Genomic DNA, 20,677 nt, shown 5'->3' with positions numbered 1-20,677 from the left:
TACAGAAACTACACGGACCTGGTGGGAAAGCAGAGCAGCGAATTCATGCTACTCTGCTCACAAATAATCCAGCGGACGCTCCAAAGAGGAATACCGCTTTTCCATCTTGTTGAGAGTTATGCCTGCTATTGCTCTCTTTCTCATTCCCTGCTCTCTTTCCTTTTAACCGTAACAGGGGGAAGATGGAGAGCTTGGACCAAGGGGCCTTCCCGGTGAACCTGTAAGGAGACTTTCAAACTCTTATTATGTTTGTAAAAATGTTAAGGTAGAAGTCTACATAAGGGCCTTGTGGTGTTAGAGTTCAGTTTCACAGGCTCATGTGGAATCAGAATTTCTCATGAAATTTTGCTATGTATACAAATGTGTCTCAAAGCAAAGTTTAATGAGAAATTGCCAATGAAGAATTTAGCAAAAAAGCTAACTACACTTCATTTTGGTGCAATTATGTTTTGTTTTGTTTTTTTAAATGGCCTTTGAAGACTATTTTGTGAGCAGGGTTTTGCTAACTTCATAATTAATGAGCTGCTTTGCATGATATTACATTGCTGCAGCTCATTAATTTTGCATTTGAATATAATTTTGTGCATAGCACAATTTCTATAGGGAGGATCACTTTCAAACAACTGTGCATGGTGACATATATGTGTGTGTGGCTGTAAGCAGATTTACTATAGCATTTTACAAACCGTGCATATGATAATTGTGTGTTTTATAAAGCACTCATATATCTACCCCTCAACATACATACATACATATGTAGGTTTACACATAAATGCATGCAATGCATTGAAACCATGTATATCAATGTATTTAGCCTGCATACTTTACGCATCTATTTTAAAAATAAATATGCATATATTTAGCATGTGCAAATAAAATAGGACTTACTCAGGTAAGTCAGCTTTTACATGCACAACATGTGCAGGGATAGGGCCCTTCTTTTTTGCCCTCCTATCCTTGCCTTCCCTCCCTCTCCCTTTAACCTCTTGAAACCACTCCCCAACTAGCCAGGAACCACACAGATGATTAACACAAATCACGTTTATTAGGGATAAATAAATAAATACATACATATGGCCACTGCATAGCAACATTGGCAATAACAACAACAACATAAAACATCTGAATCTAGGCTAATACAGTTGTCATCCTGCACTAGAATACAGTCGTTATTGCAATAACCCCTAGGTGACCAGCCCCAATGCAATCAATCAACAAGCCATTGACAAACTAAAACCCGGCCATAGAAGCCAATAACCTGGTAGGCGTTGCTGCCAGTCTGGGATCTGGACCGTAGAAGTCTCAGATTCTCAGGTGAGCCTGCTCAGGCTCCCCCTTTTCTTCTTCTTCTCGGAATGCCATTGAAGCTCCGGGGTTCCTATCTCGCTGCCGTGTGGGCCACTCACCCTGCTTTATCTTGCCCTTCCTCTTCCCCTGGGCTGCTGCCCTTGGCCCAATGACCATAAAGTCTAGGGAATGGGCCTGTCTAAATGCTGGTCACCATGCCACGGCCCCCTGGCAACCATGCCACCATGCCCCCTGGCAACCATGCCACCATGCCACCATGCCACCTACCCCCCCCCCCCCCAACCACTGTGGCCATCCCTATCCAGCATTAACTCTAGCACATCTTGAATGCCACTGTTGAACATGTCCCAGCCTATGTCTGACAAATGCACCCCGTCTGGATGGAGTAACCCAGGGCAGCTTTCCTCTGTCAAATTGTGGGGTATGGGTAGTAGGGATGTGCAGACCAAAAGTTTAAGTCCATAAGTCGAAAGGGGGGGTCATTTGCGGTCAATATGGACATATGGAGAATTCCATAAGTTGAGTCTATGTCCATATGTGCAAATAAAAATTTAAACCCCTCACCCGCCTTAATCCCCCCCCCCCAGACTTACCAAAACTCCCTGGTGGTCCAGCGGGGTCAGGATGCCATTTCTGAACTCCTTTGCAAGGAGCACGTGAGGTCGGCATCACGTCGGAGTGACGCGGCGTCACGTGATTCCCCTCGGGTTCGCTCCCGGACCCTCGTTGGGCCCAAAAGGCACTTTTGGCCAGCTTGGGGGGGTCAGGAGGCCCCCCCAAGCTGGCCAAAAGTGCCTTTTGGGCCCAACGAGGGGTCCGGGAGCGAACCCGAGGGGAATCACGTGACGTCGGCGCCACGTCAGAGTGACACGGCGTCACGTGATTCCCCGCGGGTCCGCTCCCGGACCCCTCGTTGGGCCCAAAAGGCACTTTTGGCCAGCTTGGGGGGGTCAGGAGGCCCCCCCAAGCTGGCCAAAATTTCCTTTTGGGCCCAATGAGGGGTCCGGGAGCGAACCCGAGGGGAATCACGTGACGTCGGCGCCACGTCGGAGTGACGCGGCGTCACGTGATTCCCCGCGGGTCCGCTCCCGGACCCCTCGTTGGACCCAAACGGCACTTTTGGCCAGCTTGGGGGGGCCTCCTGACCCCCCCAAGCTGGCCAAAAGTGCCTTTTGGGCCCAACGAGGGGTCCGGGAGCCGAACCGCGATGGACCACGTGACGTCGGCGTCACGTCGGAGTGACGCCGACGTCACGTGATTCCCCGCGTGTCCGCTCCCGGACCCTCACGGAACTTTTGGCCAGCTTGGGGAGTTTTGGTAAGTCTTGGGGGGGGGATTAAGGAGGGTGAGGGGTTTAAATTTTTATTTAGATCAACAATCGCGATTTCCAACTTATTCAACATAGCTATGTTGAATAAGTTGGAAATCCGATCGTTTACGCCTCATCACTTTTTTAAGTTAAAAAAAAAAAAAAAGTTGCGTTTTACATTTAAGTTCAAAACGAATGCACACCCCTAATGGGTAGCCCTTGCACAGTGGGCAAAAATCTGCGCATCCATCTGTTAATCTTTTGCCTTTCCCTATCTACCGCCTGGTGAGAGCGTTCCCCCTTCCAGACGCTCCTGAGGGTGCTAGGACCAAATGATACAGGTGTCGGGATTCCAACCTGCAATTGAGATGCAATCTTTTTGCATCCTTTGCACTAGCTTGACACTGCGAATGGCCACCAAATCATTGCATCTAAGATGGATTATAATTGCTACGGGGCTGCCAAGGTCAACCTGATATCCATGATGACTGGCACCAATTGGTCCCACCTCATCCCTGGGATTCCTTTCCAGATTAGTGTCAAATGATGTAATGGCATGCCCAGGTGTTTGCCTCCTGGGTGACATTTCGTTCACGTGTGTTCCCATCGCACAAAGAAATGCCCAATTATCCAGATGTGATGCATCGTGAAACTGTACCTGGAACATATAATGATAGCTTATTAGTGCATCAAGCCACAAAATAATCCTCTGGTGTAACATACAGCTTATACCTCTGTGAGCATCATCTCCCTACAGACAGTATTGCCTCTGGGTACAGGCCCAGCTCTGCCACAGTCATGGTTGTACCAATGTGGAAGGAATGCATAGCAAAACCTGAACCTGACACCCCAATCATCTGCATAGACAACTGCAATACCCTTGCAAATTGATACTGAGATACAGGGCGACTGTCAGTATGAATTAGCTGACTGGGATGAGCTGGACACTTGCATAAGTATTGCTCCATGTTCAGAACTGGGCATGTAATGTCCCCAACCCATCTATGCAGGACTACTTTTGCACTTTTGGAATATTGATCTTTTTTGGACCTGCGGATCATCAGTACTAGCCTGTTGTGTGACAAAACTATATTCTTCAATTGCAGGCCTGATGTACCCGGCCTGACAAAAGACTGCTACCAATTCGCTAACATGCAGAAGGGCAAAAAACACAAGGGAAAACACAGAATGGAAGAGGCAGGACTCATAAACACCGAAACACACACTATATATTACAGACAATAGGCACACTAACGTGTCGTGCATAATAGGACGCCTCAAATCCAGTGGCCTGGCTATTTCCCTAACCCAACCCATCCTGATCCTTTTGACTGTGAAGTGTGACATTCGATCGCGTTTGAGAAAAAGCAAAGGCCCATCATATGATTCACCACTGTGGATCTTGCTATGCACTGACCCTTCTGAAGCAAAATGAACCGCATCAGCCAGTGTGCAGGTGTAGGCCACTTTAACGCCTCACCCTCCCCATTTAGCAAAGCCTGAAAATCAAACAAGGCATGGCAGGAGCTCCTCTTTGTGTTTTCAGCCAAAGAACCCAGGATCAACTCCCATACCCAGTGCGCCACCCCAATGGCCAAGTTGCCATACCTTTGCAGATATTGGGGTGGTACACTGCTCCTCTTCTGGGATGAAGAACCTGAAAGACGCCCACTCAAAGCGGGCAGAGAATCAGCAATATTATTTTCAAATTCAATACCTAGGATATGCGAGGCGCAAAATGTAATATTGCTTTGTAAGCAGATCAGCACTCACTTTCTAAGCAGTGCATTCACCCCTACAGACTTGGCTGACAACCTATCGATGACCTCCACTACAGCCATCCCATTGAATTCCTTCAGGAAATGATCCCAAACTTACTTGTCCTCTCCAATTGCCCGAGAAACCTTGATGTGGTGGTGCTTTCAGGTGACCCCCACTGTTGCTAAGGCCAGTCTATGGGCAAAATCCTACCCATAGGGATCACCTGGGAGGAAAAGCTTAGGAGACTAATTAGGGATTGGAAATGGTGCAGTGTCACTTTCTTAGCCCAACACATATCCCGAATGGCCTTCCTCAGCCTCAGCACCTTATCCTCTGGCAGCCTGAATAACTGCACTGCACATCCAACACTATACCCAGAAAAACCAAGGACCTGGCTGGCCCTTCCATTTTCCTGCCTGCTAGCAGAATGCCAAATTCTATTGTGACCATCTGAAATGTTGATAACAGATGATTACATTCCTGTGCATCCTTTCCGATAAAAAGGAAATCATCCAGGTAGTGTACTACTTTTGAAGATCCCGATTGCTCCTCAACAACCCAATGCATAAACAAGCTGAATAACTCAAAGTATGCACAAGAAATTGAGCAACCTGTTGGGTCACATTTGTCAAAGTAATACATGCCTCTAAAAGTAAACCCCAGGAGGTGGAAGGAGTCGAGATGTACAGGCAAAAGACAAAAAGTGGACTCGATGTCAGTTTTTGCAATTGCAGCATGACCACCAGATTCATTGATGGTGGAGTCCGAGGATGCATAGGAGACTGCACAAAACTAAGGGTTGATCAGGTCGTTCACCGAGCCACCTGATGGATATGTCAGGTTATGAATGAGCCTGAACTCCCCCGGTTCCTTTTTTGGGACCATTTCCAGGGGGTGTATTACCATGCTAGGAAAAGGGGGTGACTGAAAGGGGCTCTCGATTCTGTCTAGTGCTATTTCAGAAGAAATCTTTTGCTCACCTTAATTTCATGTAATGCTAGATAGCATGCATTATGCTCTGGGAAAAGATGTTCAGGGGGATCCCGGGAGCAGGGAATCCTAAAACCTGTGAGAAAACCTTTTAAGAAAATGCTTGTTTAAAAAGCCAAGACTTAAGTTTTTTCTTGAAGGTCAGCAGGCATTGTTCTTGGCATAGATCTGGGGGTAAAGCATTCCATTGAGAAGGTCCAGCTGTGGAGAAAGCACGTTTCCTTATGGATGCGTGGAGAGAGGACTTGGTGGGAGGAGCGTGAAGGGTGTCTTTGTACGCTGCTCTAACCGGTCTGGTGGAGGTGTGAAGGCCAAGAGGGTTATCTAGTTCAAGTGAAGACTGATTGTCACATGCCCATCCTGGAAGATCACTTAAATATACATCAAGGTATCAAAACCATCCTCAATAAAGGAGACAAATAAATGCAGGACCGAGACAAAGCAGGCCAACATGGCAAAATACAAGATAATTCAAATTACTGACAGCCATAAAAATGAGCACACTGAAGCATTCAGCACAAAATATTAAGAACAGCTGTGCACGTAAGGCAAAAGGGGCTTAGCCAAGTCTGTTTGCCCATTTTACTCGCTGTCCTACCAATCCCCTACCTACCAGTCCTGAGCCCGCCCCGAAACCTGATCTGGCTCCCCTCCCTTCCCCTGCCTCCAGTACATAGGCCATTCGCCACCCATGTTGTGCCCTGCTCCCTGTGCTTTCAGTCACAGGAACTTAAGTTGGTGTACTTTATGACATAAGTGCATGAGTGAAATTACCAGTTTTACCAATTAGTCCACCAGTTCGCTCACTCCTCTTGCAGCTCATTGAGATCCTTCTTCAGCCTGAATTCTTCCAGTTCACCCAGCCACTAGTACACAATAAACATGTTTATTGTTACTTACGCCAGATAACTAGCCGGTGAAATGTACGCGAGTGAGTATGAAAATTTGCACGAGTCCATTAAAATAACAATTTTAGTTGACATTGTTGATCCCACTTACCCATCTCGCACCTTTTTCATATATGTGTGCACAAAAGCGGATATATGCGCTCATGTTTGAAGTTTATAAAATACGAACTATGTGCATAGAGGTTACTTACGCGCTTAAATACTCATGTTTACATACATAACATTTTGAAAATTCATCTTTAAATGTTTCTACTTGTGAATACACAAATTTTTGCAAATGCCACTTTACATGCTAAATCCCAAAATAGTGTACTTTACTGTGAATATCACATATTGTGTTGGAGAATTTGCTCTCAAAGTTATTTGGAGAGTTTTACATGGGTAAATACATGAGCCTCTTAGAGTTCATATTCACAGTTGATGTCCCACATTGAGCTACACACACAAATCATTAGACTATTCATTGTTATTAGATACTATACATTTGCAAACATGAGTAGCAATCACTCTGCTTGTGACATTTCACCACTACAGTGTTGATCAGTTTTCTGAACACCTAGAACTACTACTTAACATTTCCAATAGGGATGTGAATCGTTTTTTGATGATTTAAAATATCGTCCGATATATTTTAAATCATCAAAAATCGTTAGAGGCGATATACAATAGGAATTCCCCCGATTTATCGTCAAAAATCGTAAATCGGGGGGAGGGGAAGGGGGAGGGCGGGAAAACCGGCACACTAAAACAACCCTAAAACCCACCCGACCCTTTAAAATAAATCCCCCACCCTCCCGAACCCCCCCCCCCCAATGTCTTAAATTACCTGGGGTCCAGTGGGGGGGTCCCGCTGTGATCTTCCACTCTCGGGCCACGGGTGCGTTAATAGAAATGGCACCGGCGCTACCTTTGCCCTGTCAGATGACACGATTTTAAAAAAAACAAAACCGCGACAATCTGATTCCCTCCCCCCTCCCAGCCAAAATCGATCATTAAGACGATCGATCACACGATTCACATCTCTAATTTCCAATGGCTACATAACAAACGCAGGGCTATACAAGTGGCAAGGGGCAATCCCGCTCCCAGCCAGGACCTCCCATGTGCCAGGCAGAGGGAGGGGACAAGGGAGCACTACACCACTGGTTGCTGGTGGGAAGGGTGGGCAGCAGGATGGCCTTATAAAATATAAACATCATGGGCAAGGAGGGGATGGGATCGATCAGCAACCCTCCCTACCCCCATCCCCCTGCCAAAAATCCCCCCTCCATAACTGACTGTAATCTGCAAAGCATAACTGACTGAGCACCGATGTAAGCTATTGTACTGCTTGGATTGTTTGGATAATACTTTGTGATGCGAAAGATGACATGAATAACATAATGCAAAATGCAGTCAATTTATTCATACACAAAAATAAAAACATGACTTTTAGATCAAACATTCTTCTCAGCATAGATTTATATAGCAAATAGCAATTCCAGAAACAATGCAATGACTAATGTGCTGTTGATATTTGCATAGTAATACATGTCAAGGCTCATAGACTGATCAGCAAGGGCTGTAAATTTAGGCCTTTGAAAAATTTTCAGCAGAAAGATGTTCTATGACTGTAGGGAATAAAAACAATCAGATTCTTTGTTGATGTAAGCACTGTTCCTCTAGCTAATAAATCTTAGGGGTACTAAATGCCCCATACTCCCTATGTCCTTTCATGATAAACCTTTCAAGAGCCTAAGGTTTATTGAATGTCCTCTGGTACATCCCAGTACAAAAATAATTACAACCACACACATCTGGGCTTGGTCCAAAATGAATCAGGTTACAGGGGTACTTGGTGTACATGAGCATTCTGGCAGTTGGTACACTTATGTCTAATGCAAGCCACACAGAAATCAAAATCTAAACACAATAGTAACTCAGAAATATTCTGCACTATGGAATCCTTACTTTATGGTGATTCTCCCATATGAAATGAATGTTATTGGCTACCTCTAATATTTTTGTCATGATGTAAACCGTTGTGATCTTCACTTGGAACGACGGTTTATAAAATGGCTAAATAAATAAAAATAAATAAAACCCTGAGACTTTCCCTGCAATGGCACCTTCTCAGTGGTATGCATACCTCTCTGTTCCAGCAGATGCAAATGAAAAATTCTCCTGAACAGTTACTGATGAGCTTCTAATTTAGGAAGCAACTCTGTATGTAGTAGGTCCCCAAACCTGGAAGTCCTTCCTCTGACTCCAGCCTGAAAATCATCTTTTCTAAATCACTGAAGTAGTCTTATGCAGAGCACAATTATAGAGCTATCTATCTACCCTTCTATACCAAATCACTTTCTGGTTCTCTTACTCTCAGGATCCTCTATTAAAAACTGTCTCAAATCCTGGAGGCCCAGCAACTCCACCCTTGAGTCCCAGTCACTTTCCTAGGATAGAAGATTGAAAGAAAGAACAAGGAGCTAAAATGTTTAATAGAACTGCTGTCCCTACTAGACATTTCCCACTGGGGAGAACCGAATAACCATTATACCCTCTGTACTACTTCCTACTCCAGCGTCTGTGAAGACACTGATGCAAACAGTAAGGGACACTTTTAGGACACCCTTGCATTGATAAATACTATAGAAAAAGCAAATAAGCTGTGTTAATTCAGATTTTTTGACTGGCTTCCTCCATAAATCATATTTTATCATAATCATAATCATAAATCTACCTGAACCCTTTCCAATTCAAAAAAAAGGGAAAAGAAAGGAAAGGAATCGTGAAGGACAGGAGCACCAAACAAACACTCGACCCGGAGCCCCAACGCCACCGACGTCATCAGCACCGGTGATCACCACCTACCAGCAGGAGTCACTCTTCCAACTGTGACTCCACGTGAACAGCTCAACGATAGGCACCCGAACCCTTTCCAATTCAAAAAGAAGGGAAAAGAAAGGAAAGGAATCGTGAAGGACAGGAGCACCAAACAAACACCTGACCCAGAGCCCCACCCCCACCGACATCATCAGCACCGCTCATCACCCTCACCTGAATCTCACCATTTAATAGAAGAGTGAAACCTAGGCGTTGCGCGCTGAGCGTCGCACGCCTAAGGAGCGCAACAAAGGGGCACTCCCCTTTGTGCACCCCTTAGTGCAAACCTTAGGATTTCACAAACCAGAAACTCCTACTATCAATTCACCTCTACTCAACCTTCCACCTAACCAAAATGGAAATCACCAAGCTCCCTCCTAAAAATACGTCGAAAAAACCCCCAGGATTCACAAGAAAACAAGTAAGTTCGATCTCTCAAATTCAACATACAGAAATCTAAAGACTTACTCCAAATGCTTATTCCTATCATTCATCCTTATTAATGCACAATCTATAGTTAAAAAAATGTCTATCATCTCAGACTTACTCTCTAATTATAAACCAGATTTCATAGCAATCACTGAAACCTGGATAAACGACTCTGACAACGTCCTTATTAATCAAATAGAAGACTCATCATACAAATTATTTACAATCCCCAGACCAAGAAAAAGGCAGTGGTCTAATACTAATCCTCAAGAAAAGCTTTCAAATGAAACTTACCACAGCTAAGGCATGCTCCCCTTTTGAAATAGCCCTATTTGACTCTGCAAAACTACAAATCTGTCTAGTATACTGTCCTCCCACAACCTTGGAACAAAATTGCTCCCCATTTATTGAATTCATGATTGCCAACCTAACCTTCAATAAACCAATTATTATCCTTGGTGGCTTTAACTTACACATGGTCACATGCCCCCATCAAACACTTGCAAAACAATCACAGATACTCTTGCAACAATGGGAGTAGAACAAATAGTCAACGGATCAACACACAAAGCAGGTCACACTCTTGACTTTATTTTCATCAATACCAACATCTGGAACTCATATCACATAAAAATCACCAAAATCCCATGGTCAGACCACTACCTCATCCATACCACTCTTAGAACAGTATACCCACCACAACAGAAAACTACAATAAAACCATTTCATATCGCCCTCCCTTTGATAGCGAAACACTGCAACAAAATCTCCAAGAAGAAACTCAAGAATATTGATCTTGCAAACACTGAAACAGCAACGACATCATGGATAAACATTACCAAATCCATAGCTGATAGAACAAACCCAATCATCACAAAAACATTAAAGAATCCTAAGTATAACAATCAATGGTACAATGACACCATAAAATCAGCCAAATGAGAACTCAGAAAAAAATAAAGATTCTGGCGAAAGAATAAAACCTCTCCATCACTCAATGCATACTGATCCCATTTAGCAAATTACAAAAAACTTATCCATAATACAAAGAGAGAATTCTACTAAACCAAAATATCAAAATACCAACAGAACCCTGGAATGCTTTTCACCATAGTAAAAAACCTCATCAAATCACCTAATGAAACAAGAACATCTCCAAACACATGCAAAAGCATTGAGAGAGTTCTAGAACGGGTAGATGTGAATCGGTTATTTACTCTTTCAGATAATAGAAAGACTAGGGGGCACTCCATGAAGTTAGCATGTGGCACATTTAAAACAAATCAGAGTAAGTTCTTTTTCACTCAACGCACAATTAAACTCTGGAATTTGTTGCCAGAGGATGTGGTTAGTGCAGTTAGTGTAGCTGTGTTTAAAAAAGAATTGGATAAGTTATTGGAGGAGAAGTCCATTACCTGCTATTAATTGAGTTGTCTTAGAAAATATCCACTGCTATTACTAGCAATGGTAACATGGAATACACTTAGTTTTTGGGTACTTGCCAGGTTCTTATGGCCTGGATTGGCTATGTTGGAAACAGGATGCTGGGCTTGATGGACCCTTGGTCTGACCCAGTATGGCATGTTCTTATGTTCTTATGACTTTGCAGAATACTTTACTGAAAAAATCAAAAAACTATTAAACAACTCTAACATCTACAACACTTCACACATCCAATTTTCTATACCACCTCTGGAAATAACAGCCTGGAATGATTTTGAATTTGCCTCAACACTTGAAATCCAAAGATTAATCAGAAAAATGAACCTAGCAAACCACCCCATTGACAGCATCCCCATACAAACAATTAAACTACTTGATATCTCAATAATAAAATCATTAACAGACATAGTCAATCTCTCCCTCACTGAAGGGATATATCCTGAATGCCTAAAATCTGCAATCAAACCACTAATAAAAAAGAGCAACCTAGATCTGGAAAACATCCAAAACTACAGATCCATATCTAACCTACCTTGCATTGCAAAAATCATAGAAAAAATTGTTCACTCCCAACTATCTGAATACTTAGAAACGAACAACATACTTCAACCCACACAATTTGGTTTCAGAAAAAACATAAGCACGGAAATATTACTCCTTTCTCTTAATGACACTGTTCTTCGAGGATTTGACAAAGATCAAAGTTACATTTTAATACTCCTGGATTTGTCAGCTCCCTTTGACACAGTCAACCATGCCATTTTACTCGACAGACTTTCTGAAATAGGAATATCAGGCACCATTCTAAAATAGTTCACCTCATATTTATCCCAAAGAAGTTTCCAAGTAATATTTAACAACAATCTATCAAATAAAGTGAACCTAAATTAAGGAGTCCCACAAGGATCTGCACTGTCAGCAACACTTTTCAACATCTATCTCCTGCCTATTTGTCACACACTGAATAGTCTGGGTTTGACCCATTTCCTTTATGCTGACGACATCCAAATATTAGTCCCAATTCAAAATACGCTAGAAGAAACCTACAAGAAAATAACCTCTTATCTCTCAAAAATCAAGCAATGTCTCTCCAACTTAAAGCTCATAATCAACATCGATAAAACTGAATTAATCATCCTTGACAAAAAAATCAACGATTCACCCAGACAATCACTCAAAACAGAAAACCCAGAAACAATAATCTCTCTTGTTGACCATGCCAGAAACCTTGGAATTACAATTGACAAAGAATTATCCTACAAAACCCATATAACAAATAAAATCAAAGAAGGTTATCACAAATTATTGACACTCAGACGTCTCAAACCCTTCCTCACTCAAAATGACTTCAGAACAGTTCTGCAACTACTACTATTTGCAAACCTGGACTACTGCAACACCCTACTCCTCGGCTTCCCTTTTACCACCATACGTCCACTACAAATACTCCAGAATGCAGCCGCCAGGATTCTTTCAGGAATCTAGAAACAAGAACACATTACACCTACTTTCATATCCTTGCACTGGCTCCCAATTAAATACAGAATAGAATGCAAAGTTTTATCAATCCTCCACAAATTAATCACAGGGCAACAAAACCATTGGCTAACTGAACACATTGAACTACATGCTCCAAAAAGGAACCTTCATTCAATGAATAAAGGCCTCCTCAAAATTCCTCATGCAAAAGTCACGCACCTAGTATCAAGCCGAGAGAGAGCTATATCTATTGCCAGCCCATCTCTATGGAACTCCTTACCCCTAAATCTAAGAACTCAAGTTGACACCAAAACTTTCAAAAAAGAATTAAAAACCTGGCTTTTTACCAGAGCTTTTTCAGATGATCTTACCAACACCAACAAACTCCCAACCAGACAAATCCAAAGAAAACAGAGATACCACCCTATCAACTTATAATGGACTAATAAAACCACCAACTCTACAACAGACATCTAAGAACTTTTCCATACATAATCTAACCCCCCTATTACCCCCCCCCCCCCCAATGCTACCCAACTTTATATTTAAATTGTATTTGTTAAAACTTTAATGTTACTCTCCTAATGTAAACCGTTATGATGGCAAAACCAAATATACGGTATACAAAACATGCTAAAATAAATAAATAAATAAATAGATAGATAGATAAATATTGGCTTCACTGCAAGGTGCATAAGCCAATTTACCTTTCAGATATGCAGATTTGCCCACCTCCCTTCACCAGCTTTGGGACAGGTAAATAAAGTTCTCCCTCCACCCCCTCCTCCCCCAACACACCATGATGCTAGTGTTTAAAAAGAGGAGAAGGTCGCAAATAAGCCAATGCAATAATTTGAGCGCTAAGAAAATGTGCACTGGCTTTAGTACACAATGTTAACGTCCAAATTATTATTTTTTTTTAACTTCTGATGCAATAAGCTAATGCTATGCTACTGCATTAGGAGTTAAAAAAAAACTTAATTAAAACTTGTAAATGTGCATAAGGCACAGGTGGAATGCACATTTTAACTCAGGAAGAGGGGGGTGGGGCTGACCCTGACAGGCTATCTCATAAGTGGCAGCAGCCAGGGCTTCCTTAGCCAGATAATTACCGATTTATCCACCTATCTGGCAGTGGGAAGCATCTGCCAGATAAGTCCGTACTTATCCAGCTAAGTGGCAGTGGTGGCTGCTGTCACTTATAGGATAGCCTGTCAGGGGCATCCTCTTCCCCCCCCCCCTTCCTAAGTTAAAATGTGCGTTTGGCATATGCCAAACGCACATTTTAAAGTTTATCTAGTTTTTAAACTCCCGATAGATTAGCTTCCTGCTGCCAGATAGATAAGTCAGTATCTATCTGGCTAAGTCAGTGGTTCCCAATCCTGTCCTGGGGACCCCCCAGCCAGTCGGGTTTTTAGGATATCCACAATGAATATGCATGAGAGAAAATGTGCATGTTATGGAGGCAGTGCATGCACATTTTCTCTCATGCATATTCTTTGTGGATATCCTGAAAACCCGACTGGCTGGGGGGTCCCCAGGACAGGGTTGGGAACCACTGGGCTTAAGTGGTGGCAGCAGCTGCCGATGCTTATTCAGATAGTTACAGGCTTTTTAAAAAGGTTTTTTGTCGTTTTTACTATATTTTCCTTAGCACTCAAATCTTAACTCCATCCCTGATGCAGGGTTAAGTTTCCAGTGTTAAAAAAGGCTTGCAGTCTTCTGCATTGGGGAGTTCTGTGTGATGCCCTCATTTGCATGGGATTTCCATGATGATTGGTGGACCAGAAATGTCTAAATAAATAATAAATAAGCTGTATTCCTGTTAAGGAACACACATTTTCTGCACACAAAACTCCTTGCTGCATTGGGAGTAAATTTTGCATCCAGAAAATACACACTCAAGTGCAAGCAAAAAGGTGCGTTCATAAGAACATAAGAACATAAGAAATTGCCATGCTGGGTCAGACCAAAGGTCCATCAAGCCCAGCATCCTGTTTCCAACAGAGGCCAAAACCAGGCCACAAGAACCTGGCAAGTACCCAAACACTAAGAAGATCCCATGCTACTGATGCAATTAATAGCAGTGGCTATTCCCTAAGTAAACTTGATTAATAGCCATGGACTTCTCCTCCAAGAACTTATCCAAACCTTTTTTGCACCCAGCTACACTAACTGCACTAACCACATCCTCTAGCAACAAATTTTCAGTCGAATGCATCTTTCTGAACTGGGCTGAAAATGTTTAGGATGTTCGTGATAGAGTAAAATAAGAGTTTAGAGTGGCAACTTTCCTATTTTTCACCAAGTTTTACTGTGACAGGGCTATATCCCAGGCTTATATCAGTTAGGAGTAGATGTCATTATATTTGGGTATGAGGGATACCAGTGACCAAAAGTATTTCCAAATCTGGGTAAATAGGTATTTAAGGACATATCTGTGGGCATAGTGCAGGACACTAATGGAATTTCTCTGACTCCTCTTACATGCTCCCAGTCTTTCCTCTAGCAATGACAGTTATTATTCAGGTTCCTCCTGATATTCACTCACCAAAGGCCAAATAATTTAGAGTGAATCAAGCCCGAGACCAGGGTTTCCCAAACCTGTCCTGGGAATCCCACAGCCATTCAGGTTTTGAGGACAGACAGAACCAGTGGGAAAGTAGGAAATCACACATCCAAAAGATCAAGAACAGAGGGACTTACTGTTCTGTCTAATTTGAACTCTGCTGTTTTGAAGCTTTTAAATAAAGCCTGCATTCATGATTGACAACTGTTGCATTGTTTGTGGTGGACACCCACAACCTGTTGACCTGTTGCATGCATTATTCCTGTGTTCTTGTGTTTTGAAGATATCCACAATTAAAATGCATGATATATATATATTTACATATGCAGAATGCATTTCATGCATATCCATTGTGGATTTCCTAAAAACCCATCCCTGCAATAACACATTAGAAACCCAGGGATCAATATATATATATAAAATATATTGAGTTGGAGGTTTTCTCCTGCTTCTTTGGGCTTCCAGTTCATTTAAAACCAAGACTTAGGTCTTGCAAAATAATCATTTGTTTGCAACTACTAGGGATTTTTTCCCGTATTTTAGTTTGCTCTCCCAACTTATTTTAGCACATTCATTGCAGTGATAGTCCTTGGCCAGGGCTTATGCATTAGAGCTCTTTCTGGAATCCTATAATTATGGGCCCTAAATTAGACCACTACAAGGTGTCGCCATTGTACGATGATTATGCCTCCACCACCCTCAAAGGCTTTGTATGCTGCCTCCATAGCAATCTCAGTCATGGCTGACAGCGGAAAACCTGAGCCAGGAATCAAAATCAGGTACCTCAGCATGGCAAAAGACAGCACTGCCTATGAGGCACCAGGCCAAACCTGGGGTAAATTTTGCATAGAATACCTAATTGCAATGCATGTACATACTTCACAGCCCACATGAACCCAGTCAATTTTCAAACATAATGTATCCCAGATAATGGCCTTTCATAAGGGAAGGGTGGTGCTGTCACTTCAGGCAGCAACCTGTGCAGTTGAGTGGTTTAGTCAAAATCCAGCCAGGTTCCTACCCCATCCTGCAGGAGAATAACCAGGAGCAACTGCAATAAGTTGCTGGCAGGAGGAAGAATACTGGGGGGCTGAGGGGCGGACTGAAGTGAAGGGAAGAGGAGAATTTGTGATATGAGAGATAAGGGAAGGAGGTGACTGACAAGGGAAGGAAGGAAATAGGAAGGGAGGTGAAAGAGGGGAGGAAAGGAAAGAGGATGAGAGTGTGATTGAGAGGGAAGGGGTGCGAGAGAGGGGAGGGAGGAAGGAAAAGTTGTGGGTGGAAGGGGCAGGGAAAGGGAGGGGAGATGAGTGAGAGGAGAAGGAAGAGAAAAAAGAATGTGAGAAAGAAGAGAAGCGAGAGTGTGAGTGCAAGGGAAGGGTTGATGTATGGGGGTGAGTGTGCTACTCACAGACCTCCACTGTTACTTCTACTTTGCAGGAAGTAGATGCTGAGATGCAAGTTTTAGATAGTATGGCTGAGTTACCAGCTTCTAGAGGAGCCAGTTTCCTCAGGGGGAGAGAGAGAGAGACTTTTAAAGGGCCAGTCTGATACTATATATATCTCCCACTATAAGGGGGGACTTGGGACTTTCAACAGGGTGGGCGTGGGGGGGGGGGCATGTTACATTGGTCTGACTTGGGCATAAGGGTCTGTAGACCCTTGTAACACAACCCATGCCCCAAAAACCCACCCTGAGTTGAAATTGCCCCCTTTACAGTGGGATATATATAGCCTGTCAGATTAGCCCTTTAAAAGAGGTTCTTTCTCTCTCCAACTCCCAGCCAGTCACTTGTGAGTAAACACACAAGGTTCCAAAACATACACACAGTAGGGATATTTTAAATGATACTTGCATGTGTTGTAAATGTGGACCCTTGAGCCGGAGCAAGAGGTGTTGACCGCCGAGGAAACCCGTCAGTGGGACTCATCTCCAGGAGGTGACGAAAGCAAGCAAAGGACTTACAAGACCTGGTTCCAAAGAATCAAGCAGGACAGCCCTCTGAGGAGCAGATAGCCTAGGAACGCAGAAGAGCCCCTGAGGAGCGGGTTCTCGGAGCATTCACCCAGCAAGATAGGAACCAACCTCTCAGAGAGACAGTGTAGTACAGGTCTAAAGTCTGTGGCAGGCAGCAAAGAGACGAAGTGACAGTCACAGGAACATGGAGACGCTGGAGGCACGATGGAAAATCTGTCAATAACAACCCAGATTATGTGATTACCAGAGGAGATAGGTAGATAGACCACAAAATCCGTAGAGATGTGCATCAAGGGCTTCCGAGGAGCCGGGAGAGGCTGGAGTAACCCCTTGGCTGACCAGACAATGACTTTTGCTGTGCACACATTGGGCAGGAATCCACGTAGACTCGTACATCTTGAGCCATCTGGGACCACCAATAATATTGGGATAGGAGCTTCATGGTTCAGGCTCTGCCCAGGTGACCAGCAGTAAGGGAGTCGTGTGCCCATGCCAGTACTTTAGGTCATTGATGAAGGGAAACCATCATCTTCCCCTGTGTTATTGGGTCAATAATCGCTAGTTGGATTTTGGCAGGATCCAAGATATAATGGATAGTTTCTGGTACATCTTCAGCCTCATAAAGCCTGGAAAGTGTGTCTGTCCACGTATTCTTATCTGCAGGATGGTAGCATAGTACAAAGTCAAATCGACTGAAGAAGAGCGACCTGGTGCGGATTTAGTCATTGAGCCCTACTGAGGAACTCAAGGTTCTTATGGTTGGTATATACCTTATACCTTATACCGTTTTATACCATCATATGGTGTTGTGCCCCCTCAAGCCATTGTCTCCATTCTTCGAAAACCATCTTAATGGCTAACAACTCCTTGTCTCCAATTCCATAGTTCTTCTCAGCAGTGGAAAACTTGCGGGAGAAGAAAGAGCAGGGCAGGAGAGTCCCTTGAGGGGAGAATTGGCTGAGTACCGCTCCTACAGCGAGGTCCGAAGCATCTACCTCCATGATGAATGGACGAGCTGGATTGGGGTGGTGAAGACATGGTGAAGACATGGCTCTTGTAGGAATTGGGGTGGTGAAGACATGGTGAAGACATGGCTCTTGTAGGAATGCCTATTTCAATTTGTGGAACGCATGGATAGCTACCTCCGCCACTGTTTAGAATTGGCCCCCTTCTTGGTTAATGCCATTAGAGGTGCTACTATGTGTAAATAGTGAGGAATGAAATTCCTATAGAAATTGGCAAAGCCAAGAAACCTTTGCAACGTATGGAGTCCCACTGGCTGCGGCCACTCCTGAATGCTGGTTAACTTGTCTGGGTCCATACGAAACCCTGAGGTAGATACAATGAAGCCCAAAAACAGCAAGGACTCCCATTCAAAGAGACATTTTTCCAGTTTAGAGAATAGACAATGTTCTCTTAGATGTTGGAGAACCTGATGAATGTCCATGCGATGTGTCTTCAAGTCTTTGGAATAAATAAGAATGTCATGAAGGTAGATGATCACCCCCTTGTGTAACATGTCCCGGAATATCTCATTCATTAAATTTTGAAACACTGCAAGTGCGTTGCATAGTCCAAAGGGCATTACAAGATATTTGTAATGGCCGTCATGCTTATTAAATGCCGTCTTCCACTTGTCTCCCAGTTTTATTTGGACAAGATTGTAGGCCCCTCAGAGTCCAATTTGGTAAAGACCTTGGCTCTTTGGAGACAGTCCAGTAATTCAGGAATCAGGGGAGGCAGTTAACCATCCTTTCGAGTGATTGCATTGAGCCCCCGGTAATCAATAGAGTCTTAAGGAATCGTCCTTCTTGGCTTCAAAGAAGAAGCCTGCCCCTGCTGGAGAGGAAGAGGGGCGAATAAAACCCTGGGGTCGAGATTCTTCTTTATGTATTTGGACATCGCCTGCATCTCAGGCAGGAGCAATGCATATACCCATCCACGGGGCGGAACCATACTGGGTAATAAGTCGATGGCACAGTCGAAGGATCGATGGTCCGGAAGGGTCTCCGCCTCCTTCTTGGAGACCACATCGGTGAAGTTATTATACTGAGGCGGTAACGATAGGGAGGTGCTGGCCAGCACCAACTGTGGTTGTGGTCTAAGTCGAAGGCAGGTGGAAAAACAGTCCTTTCCCCAGGCTGTAATTTGCAGGGTTCTCCAGTCAATGGTGGGTGAATGCTTTTGTAGCCAAGGAAGCCTTAGTACCACGGGATGAATGGACCTCTCGAGAATCAAGAAGGATATTTCCTCTTGGTGAAGGAGCCAGGTCCGCAGTGTTACTGGGGCAGTGTGGGAATTTACCCTTCCCAGGAGAGGGTCTCCTTGGATGGAGGAAATCCACAAGGTGGTGTATGGGGTATCACGGGTAGTTGCAATTGATGGACTAGCTCAGATAGAATGAAGTTCCCTCCGGCACCTGAGTAGACTAGAGCGAGTGTAGTAAAGGAACCCCCGGGAAATTGTAATGTAATGGGAACCGTGCATGGAGGAGCAGGATTGATACAGCCTAGGGTCAGCCCTCCTGTGACACCTAGGCCCGGGCATCTCCCAGACATTCAGGACATTGGGCCAACAGGTATCCTTTGCCTCCGCAATAGAGGCATAAGCCAAGCCTCCGTCAATGCTGTTTCTCCTCAGTTGTCAGGTGGCTATGGCCTAGCTGCATAGGCTCCTCCCGACATTCTGGTGAAGCTCCAGACATTGTGGATGCAACTACTGGATGAGAAAAAGTTGGAGCCAGGAAAACTGAGCGACGACCTGGTTTAAATTCTTTAGCACATTGCTGTCATCGGCGATCGATCTCACCTGCCAGTTTAATGAGTGCCTTGAAGTCGTCTGGGAGCTCCCGTGCAGCCATCTCAACCTTTGTACGGGGGGGACAACCCTTCCAGGAAGATGCCATGCAGGCTATCCTCAAGCCACCCTAGTTCGGATGCCAAGGTGCGAAATTCTACTGCAAAGTCAGCCAGAGTGTGTGAACCCTGGCGAAGGTTAAGCAGTTCAGAAGTGGCAGTAGACTGGCAGCTTGTTTCATCGAATACTTGATGAAAGGTCCAGATAAACTGAGGTAAATCTCCCAAAATGGAATCTCCACGCTCCCAAAGCAGAGATGCCCAGGCTAGGGCTTTACCATCCAGTAAGGAGAGGATGGAATATGTCTTCACTCGATCCGTCGGAATCTGCTGTTGCTGCAGGGAGAACCTTATGAAGCAGTGATTCAGGAATCCTCGACACTGCTTGGATTCTCCAGCAAATCGAGGTGGAGCAGGCATGTGAGTCATGGGAGTCAGAGCTGCTGGGACTGCCAGAGGTGAGGAGGCAGCCCCGGTTCAAAGGTGGAATCCAGGCGAGTTGCCAGGTACTCTACAGTGGCGGACAAAGTCTCTAGACACTGTTGCTGCTGCTGCTGTTGAAGTTGTTGAGCCAGGCCCGGAATAGCCTGGAAACCAGATAAGTCCACTGGGTCCATGGTCTTTGCAAACTGTTGTAAATGTGGACCCTTGAGCCAGAGTGAGAGGTGTTGACTGCCAAGGAAACCCCTCAGTGGGACTCGTCTCCAGGAGGTGGTGAAGGCAAGCAGAGGACTTACAAAACCTGGTGCCGAAGAATCAAGCAGGAAGGCACGCCGAGGAGCAGAT

The 20,677-nt window shown here is 44.1% G+C and overlaps 1 protein-coding gene across 1 annotated transcript in view; it reads left to right on the top strand.

Annotated features, from left to right (window-relative positions):
• The window catches only part of COL11A1 (collagen type XI alpha 1 chain), a 623,839-nt gene that overhangs the window by 306,859 nt on the left and 296,303 nt on the right, over nucleotides 1-20,677 (top strand). Inside the window, 1 exon segment of the mRNA XM_029618381.1 lies at nucleotides 176-220. Coding sequence (XP_029474241.1) covers nucleotides 176-220 — 45 coding nt within the window.

Source organism: Rhinatrema bivittatum, chromosome 10, assembly GCF_901001135.1.
Source record: "Rhinatrema bivittatum chromosome 10, aRhiBiv1.1, whole genome shotgun sequence".
Lineage (NCBI taxonomy): Eukaryota > Metazoa > Chordata > Amphibia > Gymnophiona > Rhinatrematidae > Rhinatrema > Rhinatrema bivittatum.
This window is presented reverse-complemented; position numbering and strand designations above follow the sequence as displayed.